We start from the raw sequence: 18,934 nt of genomic DNA on the forward strand, positions 1-18,934 counted from the left end.
TAAGAAATTATAAGATTATAAGAATTTTTAAAGACCACTTTTTAATATGTGGATTATGGACTATTTCTAGACACAACTAAGTTCTGTGCTTTTTGAAATCTAGCACTTCACTAGTTTGTGTTTCTTCATTAAAAATTGGAACTATTAGTAGACTATGAAAACTATCTTGTGTGTGTATTAATGAAGATATAAAGGTCTTTTTAAAGATGGACTTAAAAAAAATAAAGATGGACTTAAGATGGATCGATCTGTATGTCTTTACATACTCTTTATAGTGAGCATTAGTACTAATTTTTAAAAATATATATTGAATAATAATATACGTTACTGGTACCTACTAATATACCTACTAGTATATAATATACACAGTAATTAGTATGCTATGGCACCTACATAGTATAATATGTATGTAACGTTAGTACCTACAAAGTATGAAATATTTATACCTAGAAATACAGTAGTGTCTTGATTATAACTATTTGAACTTAACATAAAATGAATTCATCTCAGACTCATTTGAAAGGGATTTAAATAATGAAGTCCTATTGGTGATATCAGTTGATGAGATAGTCCTAAATACTGAACTAAATTTCTATTTTCACTATCATATATCTGGATTAATAATATTCTTGAGGTTGTTGACCAAAAAAACAGTAATGTTTCTTTAGCTTTTTTCACATTGATAGTTACTATTTTTCCTTCTTACCCTTTATCTAGAAAATGGAGCAAGAGGTAGAAAACTTCAGTTGTTCCAGATCATGATGTCATGGTATCAAATATTCTTTATATTCAGTTCCTATTTAATTCACCTTTGTCGTGCCCATATAACTGGTGCAAGATGAAATCCTGCATCTTTAAGGAAAAGATTAAAATAGTAAATAATAAAAATATTTAAGCTTTCTTGGTATTTATGTACATGTGTAAGATAAATTACAGAGATAACTGATAAATATTGGAAGTTTGATTGAAAAATGCACTGTAGTAATAGTAATTCTGTAGCATATGAAGTGTGGCCAACACTTAATAAAAGTTATTTTGATAACTAATGTTTTACAGCACTTAAGAGTAATTAGTGACATTGATATTTTTGTTGTAAGCACTTTTAACTTTTTTCCTTCCTAAAAATAGTTTCTTGTATCAGATTAGAAACTTATGTAACCATTGTGTCTTTGCCATCCTTTCTTATTTTTTTTTTTTTTAAGTTCCCATCTCTCAATTGCCTTTAACTTTCTCTGCCCAGTTAACTTAAAAGTCAAGATTCAAGTCATGATTTGTAGGAACGTCCGTGAACAACTTTTCTGTACTTGAATGTCAAAATTAATGCTTTTTAGATAAACATTTTTATAACTCTAATTTGGGTTAATAAAGATTTTAAATATTTTTTGGTTTATTTTTATGATTATACACACAAATGTATTAATAACTGCGTTGTTGAATATCTTTTTAATAGAACAAAGGTTTTATATTTGACAACTCTTTATATCCTTCTAAGTTTGTGTTTAGGTTATATTCTATAGATAGCTTTTATATACAATTATATAAATATAAATGTTATAAATTTTGTATTAATGATACCAAAAATACAATTTTTTCTTAAAGCAATAAAACTATTCACTACCGTGCATATTGTTTTGTTTTGTTCTTTTAAAGAGACATTCTAGTTTGTAAAATAGTTGGAAACTTCTTTAGAGGGGAATAGGAGGTAATGATCTCATATGAGAGATTCTGGATTCTAAAACAGTTTCAGGGGCACCTGGGTGGCTCAGTTGGTTAAGCGTTTAGGTCTTGATTTTGGCTCAGGTTATGATCTCATGGTTTGTGAGATCAAACCCTGTGTCAGGTTCCACTTTGTCAGTCCAGAGCCTGCTTGGGGATATACTCGCTCTCCCCTTTTCTCTTTCCCTCTCTCTCTCCAGCTTGTATACACGCACACACTCTTGCTCTGTCTCAAAATAAACATCTTAAAAAAATAAAAGGGGGCACCTGGGTGGCTCAGTCAGTTACCAACTGTAGTCAACTGACTTCAGCTCAGGTCATGGTCTCATAGTTGGAAGTTCGAGCCCTGTGTCTGTGCTGACAGCTCAGAGCCTGGAGCCTACTTCAGATTCTATGTCTCCCTCTCTCTCTGCCCCTCTCCTACTCATGTTCATGCTCTGTCTCTCTCCCAAGAATAAATGAACATTAAAAAAAATTTTTTTTAATAAAAGTTTCAGAAGTGAATTGCCTTTTGTTGATTTATCAGCATACTGTATTTAAAGCCTTTTAAGACCCAGTAATTTAGATATCCTAATTGATACTGTCCTATATAATGCATAATGCAATGCCAGTTACTGAAAAAACTCAAAGTAGTGTATATTTCTGTACTTATGTATACACACGTGTGTACTAATTTTTAATAAAGCTTATTATAACTTTAGATGAATCTTCTGTAACTAAGATTTCATTTTGTATGTATAGCTTCTATAGTAAATTTTAAAGGTGAAAATTGCTTCTCAAACTTGTTTCTATTTCTTCATTATTTCAAAGTATCTAAAGATAATCCAGTGTAAAACAAGTACAAAATCTGTTTTTATTACTGTGCATAGTTTAAAATATTAACACTGGAATGTTGATGTGATCTTTGTTCTTTAACTACAAAGATGAACATACTTCCTGTTCCCTTTTCATGACACACTGTCTATGGACATGGGAAATAATTTGTCTACATTTCCAATGTAGACATTCAAAACCATGCTGAAATTGCAAGCCTAGGATGTTTATTGTATTTTTTTCTTATTTTTGCTTAAAAGTGCAATCAGTCTATACTAATTAGGGCAAGAAAAAGAAAAGCATCCAAATGAGAAAGAAAGAAGTAAAACTATTCACAAATGGTATGATTTTATATGTACAAAACCCTGAAGAATTCACAAAATGTCTGTTAGAGCTAATAAATTCCACAAAATTGCAGGATAGAAGGTCAACGTAAAAATCAGTTGTATTTAAATTCACTAGCAATGAACAATCCAAAAGAAAATTAAGCAATTCCATTTACAGTAGCATCTGAGATAATAAAGCACCTTAGGATAAATTTAACCAAGGAAGTATAAGACTTGTACACTTATAGTAGAGAATATTGATGAAAAGTTGAATAAGGCCTACATATATGGAAAGACATCCTGTATTCAAGTATTGGAAGACTTAATGTCAAAATGGCAATAGTCACCAAAGGAATCTACAGATTCAGTGTAATGCTTAACAAAATCCCAATGGTTTTTTTTTGCAGAAATGGGAAAGTCAGTCCTACATTTGTAATAGAATTGCAAGAGACTCTGAATAGCCAAAAACAATCTTGAAAAAACAAGAAAAAGTTAGGAGACACTGAGAGAGAGAGAAAGAGCATGAGCAGGGGAGGGTCAGAGAGAGAGGGAGACACAGAATCTGAAACAGGCTCTAGGCTCTGAGCTGGCTGTCAGCACAGAGCCCGACGCGGGGCTCGAACCCACGAGCCATGAGATCATGACCTGAGCCGAAGTCGGACGCATAACCGACTGAGCCACCCAGGAACCCCACCTTCTGCCTTTTTTTAAAAGCAATTTTATCAGGGATCCCGATCGGTATGTGCTGTAGGATTAATTGAGCTTAGTTCAGATTTACTGTCTTCTCCCTGCTATCCTCATATACAGTACTTTTTTTGCAATTGAGAGATTGCCCCGTAATATAAGAGACTTCGTTAGGACCTGCATAACTACTTGCTGAGGGATACTGTGGGCATAAAACAAAATCACTCTACAATAGGACATAGAAGAAAAGACAGCCATTTTGCCTCCTAATGTGCATTCTCTCATTCCTTATAACAATACCCTGAGCCATCTGTCCTGCTGGAAAATTATGTTCACTAACGTTGCAGCAAAATGTGGCAATGTGACCACATGAGCTACAAAGGGAAATATGTACAATTTCTAGGAAACCTGCTAGGAAGGAAGGGGGTACCAACACTTCCTGACCTGTGCTTCATTTTACCTGCTGCCTAGAATGAATATATTGAATGAGTGTGTGTGTAATGGCTAGAACTCCAAAAGCTATCTTGGACCATGAGGTGACCTTAAAGATGGAACCCATACCCTATTTCATAAAAGTATAAGAACCTTGCTCATAACTCTAGGGGATTGCTATTCAAGTCCTTAACTAACTACATCTGGACTTTATTCCCCCCAATCTGGACTTCTTGAGAGAGAAATTAACTTGTTTGTTTGGTTATTTTTTTTTTTGGTTAAAAAAAATTTTTTTAACATTTATTTTTTGAGAGACAGAGAGTCAGAGCATGAGCAGGGGACGGGCACAGAGAGAGGGAGACAGAATCTGAAGCAGGCTCCAGGCTCTGAGCTAGCTGTCAGCACAGAGCCCCATGCAGGGCTCAAACCCACGAACTGTGAGATGATGACCCGAGCCGAAGTTGGATGTTTAACTGATTGAGCCACCCAGGTGCCCCCCTTTTTTTGAGAGAGAGAGAGAGAGAGCGTGTGCACAAGTGAGTAGCAGAGAGCAAGAGAAGCAGGGCTCACCCGAAGTGGGGCTCATGCTTTTACCTGAAACGGGGCTTGAGCTCGCCTGATGTGGGACTTGAACCCACACAAACCATGAGATCATGACCTGAGCCAAAGTCAGACACTTAACTGACTGAGCCAGCCAGGTGCCCCAACCTCATTTTCTGAGGCAAACTCCTCTCATCCTGACTTTTTTTTGTTATTTTTTTTAATGTTTTATTTATTTCTGAGAGAGAGAGAGAGACAGCGTGAGCAGGAAGGGACAGAGAGAGGGAGATACAGAATCCAAAGCAGACTCTGAGCTGGCTGTCAGCACAGAGCCTGACACGGGGCTCGAACCCACAAACCGTGAGATCGTGACCTGAGCCGAATTCAGACGCTCAACTGACTGAGCCATCCAGGTGCCCCTCATCCTGACTTTTTAAGTCAGGAACCATTTTGTTTTATTATTATAGATCCAGCACTTACATAATGTCCATAGTTGACAATAAGAATCAATTGACATAATGACTGGGTAACGGATAAGGAAAGCAGAACATTAAGGAGCAGAAAAGGAACATATTAAGCTGACAGAAATTAGAGGTCTTTGGGGGTTATAGAGAAGAGAAGCCCCTATCTCAGACAAAGAATAGGATGTAGCTAATAGCATCTAATTTTTAAAAAGATACAAAATCATCTCGATTATATTTTTAGAAACTGCTTCTATTCGATTTATCCAGCTCCAAGGCTGTGAAAGAACAGATTTTCACTTTAATTTGCTAACAGTTAATTGTTCAGATATTGGGCATTCTCATGAGATTGAAACCCATCTAACTAATGATTATACGTTAGCTTTGCAACTGATGATAACAGTTCATCGCAACAATGACTGTGGAAAGACTGGAAGGAAGATTGTGGGGTTTTTCACTAGCTACAGAATGTTTACATATTTAAAATAATATTCACAAAAAATCAAAATAAAATAATGTTCACATTTAATACGTTTATGCATACAATATAATTCATATATGTATTTTAAAATTATGTTTATGGGGGCGCCTGGGTGGCTTAGTCGGTTGGGCGTCCGACTTTCGCTTAGGTCATGATCTCACGTTCGTGGGNTTTTTTTAATAAAAAATTTTTAAAAATGTTGAATTAAGAACAGATGGGTTTTTGGGAAACTGGACGGCAACACACAGAAGACCACTTTCTTACACCATATGCAAAAGTAAATCCAAAATGGATGAAAGACCTGAATGTGAGACCAAAAACCATCAAAATCCTAGAGGAAAACACAGGCAGCAGCATCTTTGACTTCAGCTGGAGCAGCTTCTTACTAGACACATCACTAAAGGCAAGGGAAACAAAAGCAAACATGAACTATTGGGACTTCATCAGATAAAAAGCTTCTGCACAACAAAGGAAACAACAAACAAAACTTAAAGGCAGCCTATGGAATGGGAGAAGATATTTGCAAATGATATATCTAATAAGGGATTAGTATCCAAAATCTATAAAGAACTTATCAAACTCAACACCCAAAAAAGCAAACAACCCAGTTAAGAAATGGACAGAAGAGGGGTGCCTGGGTGGCTCAGTTGGTTGAGTGTCTGACTCTTGATTTTGGCCCAGGTCATGATCCCAGGGCTGTGGGATCGAGCCCTGTGTCAGGCTCCACCCTGAGCATGGAGCCTGCTTAAGATTCTCTCCCTCTGCCCCTATCCCCTGCTCACGCTCTCATAAAATAAAGTAAAATAAAATAAAATAATAAAACAGTAAAGTAAAATAAAATCATTAAAAACAAAAAAGAAATGGGCAAAAGACATGAATAGACACTTTTCCAAAGAAGACATCCAGATGGCTAACAGATACAGGAAAAGATGCTCAACATCACCCATCATCAGGGAAATACAAATCAAGATCATGATGAGATCCCACCTCACACCTGTCAGATTGGCTAAAATTAACAACACAAAAAAACAATACATGTTGGTGAGGATGCCAAAAAAAAAGGGAACCCTCTTGCACTTGGTGGAATGCAAACTTGTGCAGCCACTCTGGAGGACTATATGGAGGCTCCTCAAAAAACTAAAACTAGAACTACCCTATGACCCAGCAATTGCACTATTAGGCATTTACCCAAAGGATACAAATTACAGATTCAAAGGGGTACATGCACCCCAATGTTTATAGCAGCCCAATCAACAATACCCAAATTATGGAAAGAGCATTTGTTCATTGACCAATGAATGGATAAAGAAGTTGTGGTATATATATATATACACACACACAATGGATATTACTCAGCCATCAAAAAGAATGAAATCTTGCTGTTTGCAATGACATGGATGGAGCTGGAATATATTATGCTAAGTGAAATAAGTCAATCCACTCATATGTGGAATTTAAGAAATCAGATGAACATATGGAAGGGAATATGGAGAGAAGAGAGGGAAACAAATCACAGACTTAACGATAGAGAACAAACAGGGTTGTTGGAGGGAGTTCGGTGGGAGATGGGCTAAATGGGTGTGGTGGGAGATGAGTTAAATGGGTGATAGGTATTAAGGAGGGCACTTGTGATGAGCACTGAGTGTTGTCAGTGATGAATCACTGAATTCTGAAACCAATATTGTACTATATGTTAACTAACTAAAATTTAAATAAATGGGTTTTACTGGTTAAGAATCTTTTGGTTGCAAGCAACAGAAATTCTCTTTGGCTAGCTTTAGCAAAAAGGCATATATTTTTGGGGTGCCTGGGTGGCTCAGTTAGTTAAGCATCTGACTCTTGATTTCAGCTTAGATCATGATCTCACAGTTCGTGAGTTCAAGCCCTGCATCGGGCTCTGCACTGACAGTGTGGAGCCTGTTTAGGATTGTCTCTCTATCCCCTTTCTCTGCCCCTACCCTGCTTGCTCTCTCTCTCAAAATAAATAACTTTTTTTAAAGGCATATATTTTTTACTTTTTATTTTTAAAAAAATTTTTTAATATTTTATTTATTTTTGAGAGAGAGAGAGAGAGAGACAGTGTGAACAGGAGAGGGACAGAAAGAGAGGAAGACACAGAATCCGAAGACAGGCTCCAGGCTCTGAGCTAGCTATCAGCACAGAGCTCGACACGGGACTCAAACCCACAAACCGCGAGATCATGACCTGAGTGGAAGCCGGATGCTTAACCGACTGAGCCACCCAGGTGCCCCCCCTTTTTTTTAATTTTAAAAAGGCATATATCTTTTAAAGGATTTAAGTTACCTCATGGATGGTCTTAACAGCCAAGTCAGCAGAGAGAACCAGGGCTGCTCCAAGCTCTTACAGGAGTTTTTAAAATAGTTGCTATTAATATAATTCAACAAAGACACCGATACTCATTGATTCCATTTTGACGTGTTTTTTTTTTTAATTTATTTTTGAGAGAACGCAAGTGGGGGAGAGGCAGAGAGAAGGGGACAGAGGATCTGAAGTGGGATCTGTGGTGATGGCAGTGAGCCTGATATGGGGGCTCAAACTCACAACCCATGAGATCATGACCTGAACCAAAGTCGGATGCTCAGTCAACTGAGCCACCCAGGTGCCCCTCATTGATTCCATTTTAGATTTCAGAATTCCCCCCATCAAAGAATTGGATTGGTCTTGGCACCTGGATGGCTCAGTCGGTTAAGTGTCCGACTTAGGGTCAGGTCATGATCTCACACTAACTCAGAGCCTGGAGCCTGTTTCAGATTCTGTATCTCTCTTTCTCTCTCTGACCCTCCCCTGCTCATGCTGTCCCTCTCTCTCTCAGAAATTAAAAAAAAAAAGAATTGGATTAGTCTTGATGTTCCCCCTAACTATGGCCAGAAGCCAGGGTCACATAATTTAGACATTGTTAAAGAAAACCACCATTACAAGGAAGTGCCAACCCAGAAACCACCCCCAAGAGGCTATCATAAAGGTTAACAAAGACACAATTTACTGACATAATGTCTAATATGCATTTGAACCAGCTAATATGTATGGTTAACTCTCACCTTGTATGTAATATATATGCAGTATTTTACTTAATCCTTACAAAGACCCTAGGAGGTAAATTCTGTTATTTTCATTTTACAAGTTAAATAAATGGGTAGATTGGGTAATTTACTCAATTTCACACATTAGTGGCAAAAGCAGGATTCTGTTAGGTGTGTATGATTGAAACCTACGTTCTTAACTACCTCCCCTAAACAGACACTGCGGTGCCCTACGCCTGTGCTCTTGGCATTCAACATTGTGGTATGTGCCACTGGCAACTTCCTGCAAACATCTGTAACCCCACCCGAGGTGTTGTCATGATCCGTGCTGAATGTAGGCTGGAAGTGACAGTTTAACATCCCTGGGAGTAGCTGCCAACAAGACTATAGGTAGAGGTTGATGAATAATAGCTCCCCAGCAACCTTGCTCCTGAGATGTCTTCTACACTTTGTCTCTAGTCCCCATTGGGGTTGAGCCTTAGATCTTGAAACAGGGCTATTCAAGCCCCGGGCTGCTTGAAACTGCACTCTATACTCAGAGCTTCCTTCCCTGTCTCACTTCTCTCCCCTGCCCATACTTCTTGGCATCACCTCTCACATAACCACTTACTCTCACATTATTTATTCAGGGTCTGCTTTAAGGAGAACCGAATCTATGACACTCCCTTTATATATAAAGTGAAAGTAGAAGACTATGAAATTCTCTAAACAACAACTATAAGTTTTTTATGTTTCTCAGCTGTTATTGAACCTTACAAATCAGCATTAATTTCCTCAGTATTGTGACAGCTTAACAATTGTCAAATTTATTCCCATTTTAAAGATTGTCGTAATTGTTTTGTAGTAATGCTAAATTATGTCTCTATTCTGTTTTCAAGAGGAAAAATCTGGAAGCTTCATGTTTGGGCTATATAATTTTAGTATGCAAAGGTTGGAAATGAAATCACTACATTTGAGCAATCAACCCTGCCAACATCCGAGCTCTGGCTGAGAGTCAGAGAATAGCACTTAACATGCAGTGAGAGGGCTCTTGGCATACCACTACCTTCAGACCACATGCCAAATCAAAATGATTTAAACATCCAAAATATATGGGACTAAAACATTTACTGGATCGAAGAGTGCCAGACATGGGCACCCTGGACATTCGGACGCTGTGAGCTACAAATATTGGTTTAAAGGGCCATTGTGAAACTTCAGCGTGCTTAAAGATTGACTTGGGGGGAAGAAGGGGGGCCTGTTGCAATAGATAATGTATTCATGAAATAATTTGGAAACTGATTACGTGTGATGAATCTTAATTATAGCTATTTACTGTGGTGACTATTTAGGAAAATCAGGGTCTTAAAAAAAGACACAAGCTTTTGCTTTAATTATTTAGGAAGAAAAATAAGTTACCCCAATCTTATGTTCTGTAATTATTTTTTTCATTCAATTTACATGTTTTATATTTAGGACCACAGCATATGTCTCTTTTCTCGTTTCTTCCTTAAATTTTCCCTAAGTCTCCTTCCCTACCCCACTAGGGAGAAAATGTAATTTACCATCATCACTCAAATGAATTCCCTGGTTTCTTCTAAACCTTCACCTCACAGCTGTTGCATGAAACATAATCACTAAAATACTAGCTAAATGAAAATGTCTATCCAAAATAACAGTTTTCTAATATCCTTACATGAAATAACCTTGCAGAAGAAGAAACAAAGATAACATTTTCTCTCATCTAAAAAGAGCTAATCTGGAAATACACCAAAATGCTAATAGTAGTTAAGGAGAACCGTAGATGGGTTCTTACCTCTGTTTATTTAAGTTTCTGCAAGGTTATTATATTCCTCTGGTAATGAAAATATTTTATAAAAAGTTAAGAGCTGCTTTAATAATTCTTAATTATAAAATGGTAAGGCAAAAATCTAAAGGAAGGCAAAAATCAGGAAAAAATCTTGTGTATCTAACCTGAAAAAAATGCGTATTTCTTATATTTTTATATTGTTCCTCAGCTGTCTTTGGGCAAGTATTCCTCTAAAAAGTTGCTAAAAGTCTTCAGATCTCTGCATAATCAGAAAAGAGGTCTTGAACCTCTGGGTACATGCATAGTATAAGCATGACAGTGTACCTACCACCTTGCTGGCTATAAACAGCCTACCCCTCATCCAGCTATGAAACAGGAAGGAAAGAAGTGGAAGGAGGAAGTAGATTACAAAATATCTGACCTATAAAACAGGGGGTAAATTAATGAGAAGCCCAAGCTCAGTGGTCTAAATGTTCAATTTATGGCATTCACAAATAAAATGAGATAATGGAGAGTTAAAGTACATTACAAAAGACAAGACACAAAACCAATATATTATTATCAAAGTATCTTAATTGTAGTCATGAGGGCAGAGACTCCGTCTGTCTTGTCCAATTAATATTTGCTGAATTCATGCATATGTGTACATACATACTATTATTAAGGACCTACGATGTACAATGCATTAGGGGAGAGAAAAATGAGGTATGATCTCTGCCTCCTAAGAAAGGTATAATATGACAAAATTAACATGTCAACACACCTAAAGTGCCCCATACCTCAGTAAAGAATTTAGGTTTGCCTTTGCTTTCTTTACCATCCATGGCACAGAAGAATGGGCTATAGGCGGTGGAAAGGGAGGGCCTGTGGACTCAAACGCGTTCCAATCTTCTTGAACATGTTCTCCAAAAAGGAAAAAAATGCCTTTTGTGCCTTTCCACCATTGCAGAAGTGGCAGAAATCTCTTTTCCTCCTATCCTGGCAAACTAGAAGACATGCATTCCAGAAGGTATAGCCAAAAAGAGGGGTCGGCCTAGAGCCCTGAGCCACCGCTTGGCAGGAGGTGACCCAGAGAATCACCAAGAGCTTTAAGAAAACTTGATGAATGAGAAATAAATCATGATGTGTTAAATAAACCAAGGTTTATTTGGGTTTCTTACTAGCAGCATAGCCTTGTCTATTCTGACAGATACCCTCTTGATGGTTGTTGAGCCTGGTGGAAGAATCAATGTGAAGGTAAAACAAATATGTTTTTCAAAAGTGGCCAATAATTGTTGGGGCACCTAACAAGTGGCTCAGTCGGTTAAGCTTCCGACTTCAGCTCAGGTCATGGTCTCGTGGTTTGTGGGCTTGAGCCCCACATTGGGCTCTATGCCGACAGCTTGGAGCCTGCTTGAGATTCTCTCTCTCTCTCTCTCTCTCTCTCTCTCTGCCCCTCCCCTGCTTGTGCTTTCTCTTTTTTTCTCTCAAAATAAATAAACTTTTATAAAAAGGGCCAAAAATTGTGTTTTTCTGTGCCGATTGTCTCTACAATGGAAAAGCCCTGACCAACCTCCAGTCCTAACTGGGCTCCTTCTACCCAATATTTAAATCTGAATAAATCCTTTGCCTCCACAGCTTGTGGGACGTGAGTAAGGCAATCTTCTTGAGCCTAGTTTTCTTGTCTATAAAATGGAGGATATAGTACTAATACTCCTAGGATTGTTTTGAAAGTTAAATTACATAGCAAGGCCCCTAGCTCAGGGCCTGATGGCAGAGGTGCTTTCTAAGAGTTTTTTGCCTCCCCTATGCTTTATCTGAAGCCAGTGATTGTCAGCCCTGACTTTATTTTAGAATCATTTGGGAATCTTTTTTTTTTTTTTTTTTTTTAATCAGAGCCTGTTTCCCAACCTAAACCAAATAATCACAATCTTTGGAAGTAGGACTGGTGAGGGACATGGGGGTAGGGGGCGGGCACTGCTTTTTAAAAGCAACAGATGATTCTATTGTCTAACCAGAGTTGAGAACCATTTTCTTAGGCAATGTATAAATAAAATGCTATTTGCTAACAGAATTTTTTTCAAAAGTGACTTCAAAAACACACAGTATGACCACTTTTTCACAGACTTAGAGCTTTAAAGAAGGCTTTTTTATAAATGACAGACAAAAAGAGTCAATAAGTAGTTACAGGATGCTCTCAGGGGCTGAAGGGCATTCTGATAAGCAGAACCGTAGATAAGCCCAAGGATGTTGCAATGGAACAGGCTCAGATACCATTTACATTGTTTTTAGTAATGACTGTTTTCATCCTGTCATGGGCTGAATTATTGTGTCTCCCTCAGTTTATATGGTGAAGTTCTAAACTAGTCAGAACGTGACTGTATTTGGAGATAGATCTTTGCAGAAGTAATTAGGTAAAATGAAGGTGGGAACCCACCTAATCCTCTTTGATTGGCATCCTTACAAGGGAGGAATTGGAGGGCGCATGGGTGGCTCAGTCGATTAAACATCTGACTCTTGATTTCAGCTCGGGTCGTGATCTCCCAGGTCACAGGATCAAGCCCCACATCTCACTCTGTGCTGGCAGCTTGGAGCCTGCTTGGGATTCTCTCTCTCCCTCTCTCTCTCTGCCTCTCCCCTGCTTGTGCTCTGTCTCTATCTCAAAATAAATTAACATTAAAAAATTTTAAAGAGGAATTTGAACACAGACATGTACAAAGGGAAGATGGTATGAACACCCTGGGAGAAGACCACCATCTACAAGTCAGAGAGAGAAACATAGAACAGACCTGGGGCGCCTGGGTGGCTCATTTGGTTAAGCATCCAATTTTGGCTCAGGTCATGACCTCATTGTTCGTGAGTTCGAGCCCCACATCCATGTGTCCCCCCTCTCTCTGCTCCTCCCCTGCTCACACTTTCAAAAATAAACATTAAAAAAACAACATGGAACATACCTCTCTCTTAAAACCCTGAGAAGAAACTAATCCTGCTGACACGTTGGCCTCCAGATTTATAGCCTCTGCAACTGTGAGAAAAATAAATTCCTGTTGTTTAAGCTATCTAGTCTGTGGTACTCTGTTACGGCAGCCCTAAAAAACGAATACCCCTCTGCTTACAGCGAAAGAATGTGGTAGGTTTTTGGCGAGTGGGTGGGAGAAAGAGCACCTACCTCCACTTTATTAAGAGACATTCAGAGAGGAGACGGATTTTTATAAAGTCCTTGAAATTGTGTACTTCAACTGTTTGATGGGAAGGTAATTTAAAATATTAGAGAAGGCCGCCTGTGTCCAAGAAATGTGAATCATTGTGTCTGCTGGCTCACAGCCGCCATCTGAAGGAACTGCTCTTGCTCACAGCCTCTGCTGCCCACATAAAGCTGCCCCTTCCCCCCAAGACTGCCCACCCCTCCTGCCATGGCAGAGTAGACTAAACAGCCCTTTTAAGAAGAGATGTGCTGGACCAAGCAGTTTCTCTCTTTAGATTTTGGAATCGGGACACTGAGAACCAGGCCATTTAGCTCAAATGAATAAAGCCAAAGCCCTGGATTCCAGGGCTAAAGCTACTTGGCTGGGGCATGTTCTAGAGGAGTCTTAAAAGGAGAGTCAAGGGAGGAAAGGATGGAGTGAACATGCAGGGAACAAACAGTAGCTTTGGCTTCTTTAACTGAGCTAGTTTGAGTAGGTTTCTGTATAACAACAGAAGAGTACTAAGTGGAGCAGCATGAAATCAACAGAAAATCAGGGCCGAAGTCCTGCTCTGAGAGATCATAAAAAATCAGCCTACTCTCTGCCATGCAGACTCATAAGACTTCCCAGGCTAGAAAGACCCCAGAGGACAGCATCAGCATTCTCATGGCCAATATTTTCTGAAAAAAATTAATGGAAGCTAGGACTCTTGCATGAGCTATCAACCCTTTGAGATAGGGCACAACAATTGTAATATCATTGTTTTGCAGATGAGTAGAAATAGAAGTTGAGAAACCTTCCTTGAGTCATATAGTTACTGTGGTAAGTCGATTACAAAAATGGCCACAATTGTTTGCCCTTCCTGTATCTTCAGCCTTTGTAGTTGTTCCCATCAAGAGGTGGAATCTGGGCTGGCCTAGTTGTGAGGCTTTGACTAGTAGAATATGGCAGAAATGACAGTGTGTCAGTTCTGAGGCTAGCCTTAAGAAGTCTTAAATACTGCTTCTCAATTTCTTATAACTCTTTGCATATGAAGGAGTTCAGACTATTTTCTACTGGAAGAAGAGGCACATGTCACCTCAATGATCAATAGTTAGATACCCACTGGAGGTACTGACTGAGGCCATCTTAGATGGCCAGCATCTAGATGATCCACTGACCATCAGCCAGCTTCCAGCTACATGAACAAATCTATCCTGGACCAGGCAGCCTCCAGACGATCCACCTGCTTGACCACGATGCATGAATGAGGCCAGCCAAGATCAGCCAAACCTGGCCCAGATCGGCAGAACCACCCAACTGACCCACAGACTTATGAGCTAAGAAACTGCTTGGGCTTTCAAGCCATTAAGTTTGTGTCGTCCATTATGAAGCAACAGTTGCTGGTGCAGAGGCTTTGGGACTTGAACAGAAAGAAGACTGTCTGACTTTAACACAAGGGAAGGCTCTCAAATTTCATGCACATTGTAGCCTGGCTAATGCAATACCTCCTTTCTGAGAAAGGGTTTATGTAGCATCTTCATTACATTTTAGGACGGGTCAAAGTGGTTCAAAACCCCTTACCTTGTAGGTAACTGGGCAAGTGACTGGCAGCTTAACTTCTCCAAACCTTGGCATCCTCATTACGTTAACTTCAAGCAATACCAACTACTTCACAGAGGCACCAGGAAGGTAAAATAGTCTATCTAAAGTGCCCAGATACTGAGCCACATGAGTTTGCCTGGAAGATGGACATTTGCAATGGATTTAGAAGTCCTTGAAGACTGAAGTTGAATTCCCTTCCAGTGTTGATGTCCAACCAGCTGACAGTTTCAGGAATGACTATCTATTCTTAGAGATAATGACTTGGTAGTTTACAACCCTTAGTTCTACATGAATGCAATAAGTTTTTCCTCAATTACAAGCATTTTGCTAGATCTCAAAGTGAAGTCCACAGGTCACCTCGGTGAGGGTCGTCAGCTGCCTGCCAAAAGTAGATTCACGACCTCACCCCAGACCTTCTGAATTAGATTCTCCCAGGAGCACAGTCTGAGGAGCTACATTTCATATGTGTTTACTCATTTATAGAGAAAATGGGTGAGTGGGGGAGAAGGGCAGAGGGAGAGAGAATATTAAGCAGGCTCCACACTCAGCATGGAGCCTGACGTGGGGCTCAATACCATGGCCCTGGGATCATGACTAGAGCTGAAATCAAGATTCGGTCACTCAACCAACTGAGCCACCCAGGAGCCCCTGAGAAGCTACATTGTAATGTTCCTGGGAATCTTCACTCATATTAAAGCGGTTTAGGAACCACTGCCCTAGACTCCTCCACTAAGATTTTGAAAAACAGTGAAGCGCTGGATCTTCTCACTCTGGCAGTCAGTTGGGTGTTCCTCTAGAGTTACTTGTGTCCTAAGACTTTAGGTCTAAAAAGATAACACTGGCACCATTTTTTTTTTCAGGGTAGTGTTGACAGAGCCACTAAAGTGTATGGGCATGTTACTCCTTGAATAAATACTGGAAAATCCATTTTTCCTGCTTTTCTTGCTTTGTATCTGTGGTCCCATAGCCCTACATGCAGAGTCTTATGCTAGATACAGAAACCAGGGAGGAGTGGAACGGCATTACTAAGAATACCCCCTTGTTTTCACTGTTGTAATTATCAACAACATTCCTGTTTTCACAAAGCAAGCATTGAGAGGAATAGGAAATGACCGTAAATTATCTTTAAAAGTTTGTTAAGTCTTGGGTGCCTGGGTCGCTCAGTTGGTTAAGCATCTGACTTCGGCTCAGGTCATGACTTCCCAGTTCATGGGGCTGAGCCCCTCTTCGGGCTCTGTGCTGACAGCTCAGAGCCTGCTTCAGATTCTGTGTCTCCCTCTCTCTGCCCCTCCCCGACTCATGCTCTGTCTCTCTCAAAAATAAATAAACATTGAAAAAAAAGGGAAGTTTTTTTAAGTCTGAAATAGCTTTAGGAAGAATGGTTTTGTTTACCTTCTGAACTAACCCTTGGAGAGAATCGTGGGAGCATTTCACTAAGGCTAAATTCTTGAGTTCACCTACCTGTAATTAAAAGTTTAAAGCATCTTCGTTTGATGTCTTTTCGGCAGATCTGTTTTCTGTTTCATGATATCATGTTTTTAGAAGACTTTTTCAGCAAAAGTAGAAAAAGGAAAAAGAGAATAACAGAAGGAAACCACTACCAAAAGTGCTGTTGGAAGCCTATTCCTCTTCAGATGACACCAGTGCTGAGAACTTTTGATTCAAAGCTCTTCATTTCCTACAAATATTTTTTTCACTGTTCCAAATATGGAAGCGACTCTGAATAGCAAAAGTGCTGTGCTTTTTAAAACCTGCTGGACAACTTTTCATCTCTAGCAGTACTGAAGTTTTGCCATAGCAGACTGTGTGTGACAAACTGCAAAACATATGCATAAAAAAAATCGAGACTCTTCTAATTGTGCCAATCCATGGCTAAAAACTTACTTCTGGAGCCACACAGCTGTTGAAATCAGTCATATTTACAATTTTTACAAATGAGTTTATTTTAATAAAAACAAGTTACTCTGTGAGCATGATCTCTAAACAGATTTATGTGGGCTCGCACAATCTGCTATGTGAAACATATATTCATACTGCCTAGGTCTGCAACCAGTTTTTTTTTTTTTTTTTTTTTTGAGGGTGATAACAGTCTTGCTTTGTGCAAGGATACCAAATAATTGGCAGCAATTCAGCCAAGGACAGTGTTCTAAGCACTGTGCTACTGAAGTTGTCTTCCTGGACAGAACATGCCTGTGGGCATGGCCCTAAACTGAGAAGACTCTGGGCTTCTGGCACTGGGCAGTGAACCAGGCAGACAGCAAGAAGGAGGTGACTCTACAAACTGAAGCTAAAGAAGATGAGGAGGAGGAGAAAAGGAAGGAAGGAAAAAACGGAAGGGAAGGAGGGAGAGAAGAAGGGAGAGGGAGAAGAGGAAAAGAGGAGAGAAAGAGATAGTGAAGGTGAGAGTTCTATTCATCAGTCCCTACCCCTTAAAGGGATCTCTTTTTGAATCCCACCTCGATCCCTTCTCACCTCTCACCTTGGTTAATGTGTTTCATGCTCAGGTTTCTGGCTTGGTTACTGGACTGCAGTCTCCTTGAAAACAAAAACATTGTCGGACTCAGTTTGCATCTCCCACAGTGCCTGACATATGCTGGTACTCAAAAACCTAGCTGTTAAAAAGTATGAACAAAAGAATACATTTCTGTATCTCAAGGATTTCCTTTCCTCAGAAAGAAGTCCTAAGCAGTTTCTCAGTGGGCACAGGACTGCCCCCTAGGGGGCGTCTTGAAATTTTGCGGGGCAGTTTTTTGTTCGGTAGTTCTCACTGGGGCCAGAGTATTTCCACAGTGAAACACATATTATTTTTATTGATATTAGTATAGTATCTTAGAATAAACTACTTTCTATTTTTCCATCTTTATAACATTACACTGGTTTATTGAACTTATTTGTGTAGTTTACATTACCTGCAAATGTAATTCCAGGAGAGTAAAGTGGTGGCACCTTTTTGTTGTAAATACAGGATGTTGAGCATGATCGGGTTGAGTACCTCTGTTTATATGATCATTAAGCTTTACTTGCTTCTGCTTCTCTGAGTTCTAGGATTCTAAGACAAAACATATAAATAAAAAGAAACTGGTGTACATCGATTTCAACAATCAGACTTGCACTTTAAGCAACTGCACATTCTAGGATTAATGCGGCTCAGTGGAGTACTACCGTCAAAGCACAAAGAGTCGAGCGTCTAGGCCCATGAATCTGTGCACAATAGCTTGGAGGGTGAGACGTTTCTCTTCGCTATGGTTTGCACGTTTCATAAATTTAAAAGGGATGTGGGGGTGGAGAGGGAAGGGGAGGTGAGGAGGGGCGGTGACGCCGCCCGGCTTTCCCCAAAGCCTGGGTCCTTGGCTGGCACCCTCTTCGGGACTAGCTGCCACTGAAGCTGTCCGGTGAAGACCACAGATTGGAAAGACAGCCCTTCAGCAGAGAGGCTCGTGAGCGGTGGTGGGGAGGGAGGAAGGAGGACTTTCGGGAAGCAAAGGGTGGCTTCGTCTTCAACTGCAGTTCGAAGTGATTCTGAACTGAACTTTCGGTGTCAGCGCGTAGAGTAGCGGTTTATGCTGGGGTAGGACCCGCAGGCGAGAAGAGGCGGGGCGGCGGTTGACAGAAGTGGGGTTTCGGGCTGGAGTCCAGACTGGTCTCAACAAGGCGGGGCTTCTTTTGACAGTGGGCGGGGATTCCGACGAAGGGGGCGGGACTTGGATGGACTGCCACCAGGAGATGGGGCTTAAGATGATACGGGGCGTTTCTTAGGATCCGGCGGTAACCTTAGCAAGGCGGAACGCCAGAGGGCAGGGTCACAAGTGACAGAAGGCGGGGACTGACCTGAGTAAAGACCGGACCTCGGGTGGTGGGTGGAGCTATCGCCGGGCAAGGGGCGGGGCCGCTTCGAGACCTGGA

The 18,934-nt window shown here is 40.0% G+C and overlaps 1 protein-coding gene and 1 long non-coding RNA gene across 2 annotated transcripts in view; one reads left to right on the forward strand and one right to left on the reverse strand.

Moving 5' to 3' along the window:
• Window positions 1-1,380, forward strand: part of ATAD2 (ATPase family AAA domain containing 2) — a 70,638-nt gene extending 69,258 nt beyond the window's left edge. The window contains exon 29 of the mRNA XM_077764802.1: window positions 718-1,380. Coding sequence (XP_077620928.1) covers window positions 718-762 — 45 coding nt within the window. The 3' untranslated portion in view covers window positions 763-1,380. The remainder of the gene's footprint in view (window positions 1-717) is intronic.
• LOC144231846 (uncharacterized) lies at window positions 790-18,079 on the reverse strand. The gene is made up of 4 exons (XR_013335209.1): window positions 17,941-18,079; window positions 17,511-17,566; window positions 13,217-13,287; window positions 790-852 (listed from the first exon to the last, which is right to left on the reverse strand). It is a non-coding gene; the product is annotated as an uncharacterized LOC144231846 (long non-coding RNA).
• Window positions 18,080-18,934: the final 855 nt, after the last annotated feature.

This window comes from Crocuta crocuta, unplaced genomic scaffold, assembly GCF_008692635.1.
Source record: "Crocuta crocuta isolate KB4526 unplaced genomic scaffold, BGI_CrCroc_1.0 scaffold260, whole genome shotgun sequence".
NCBI classification, from domain to species: Eukaryota; Metazoa; Chordata; class Mammalia; order Carnivora; family Hyaenidae; genus Crocuta; species Crocuta crocuta.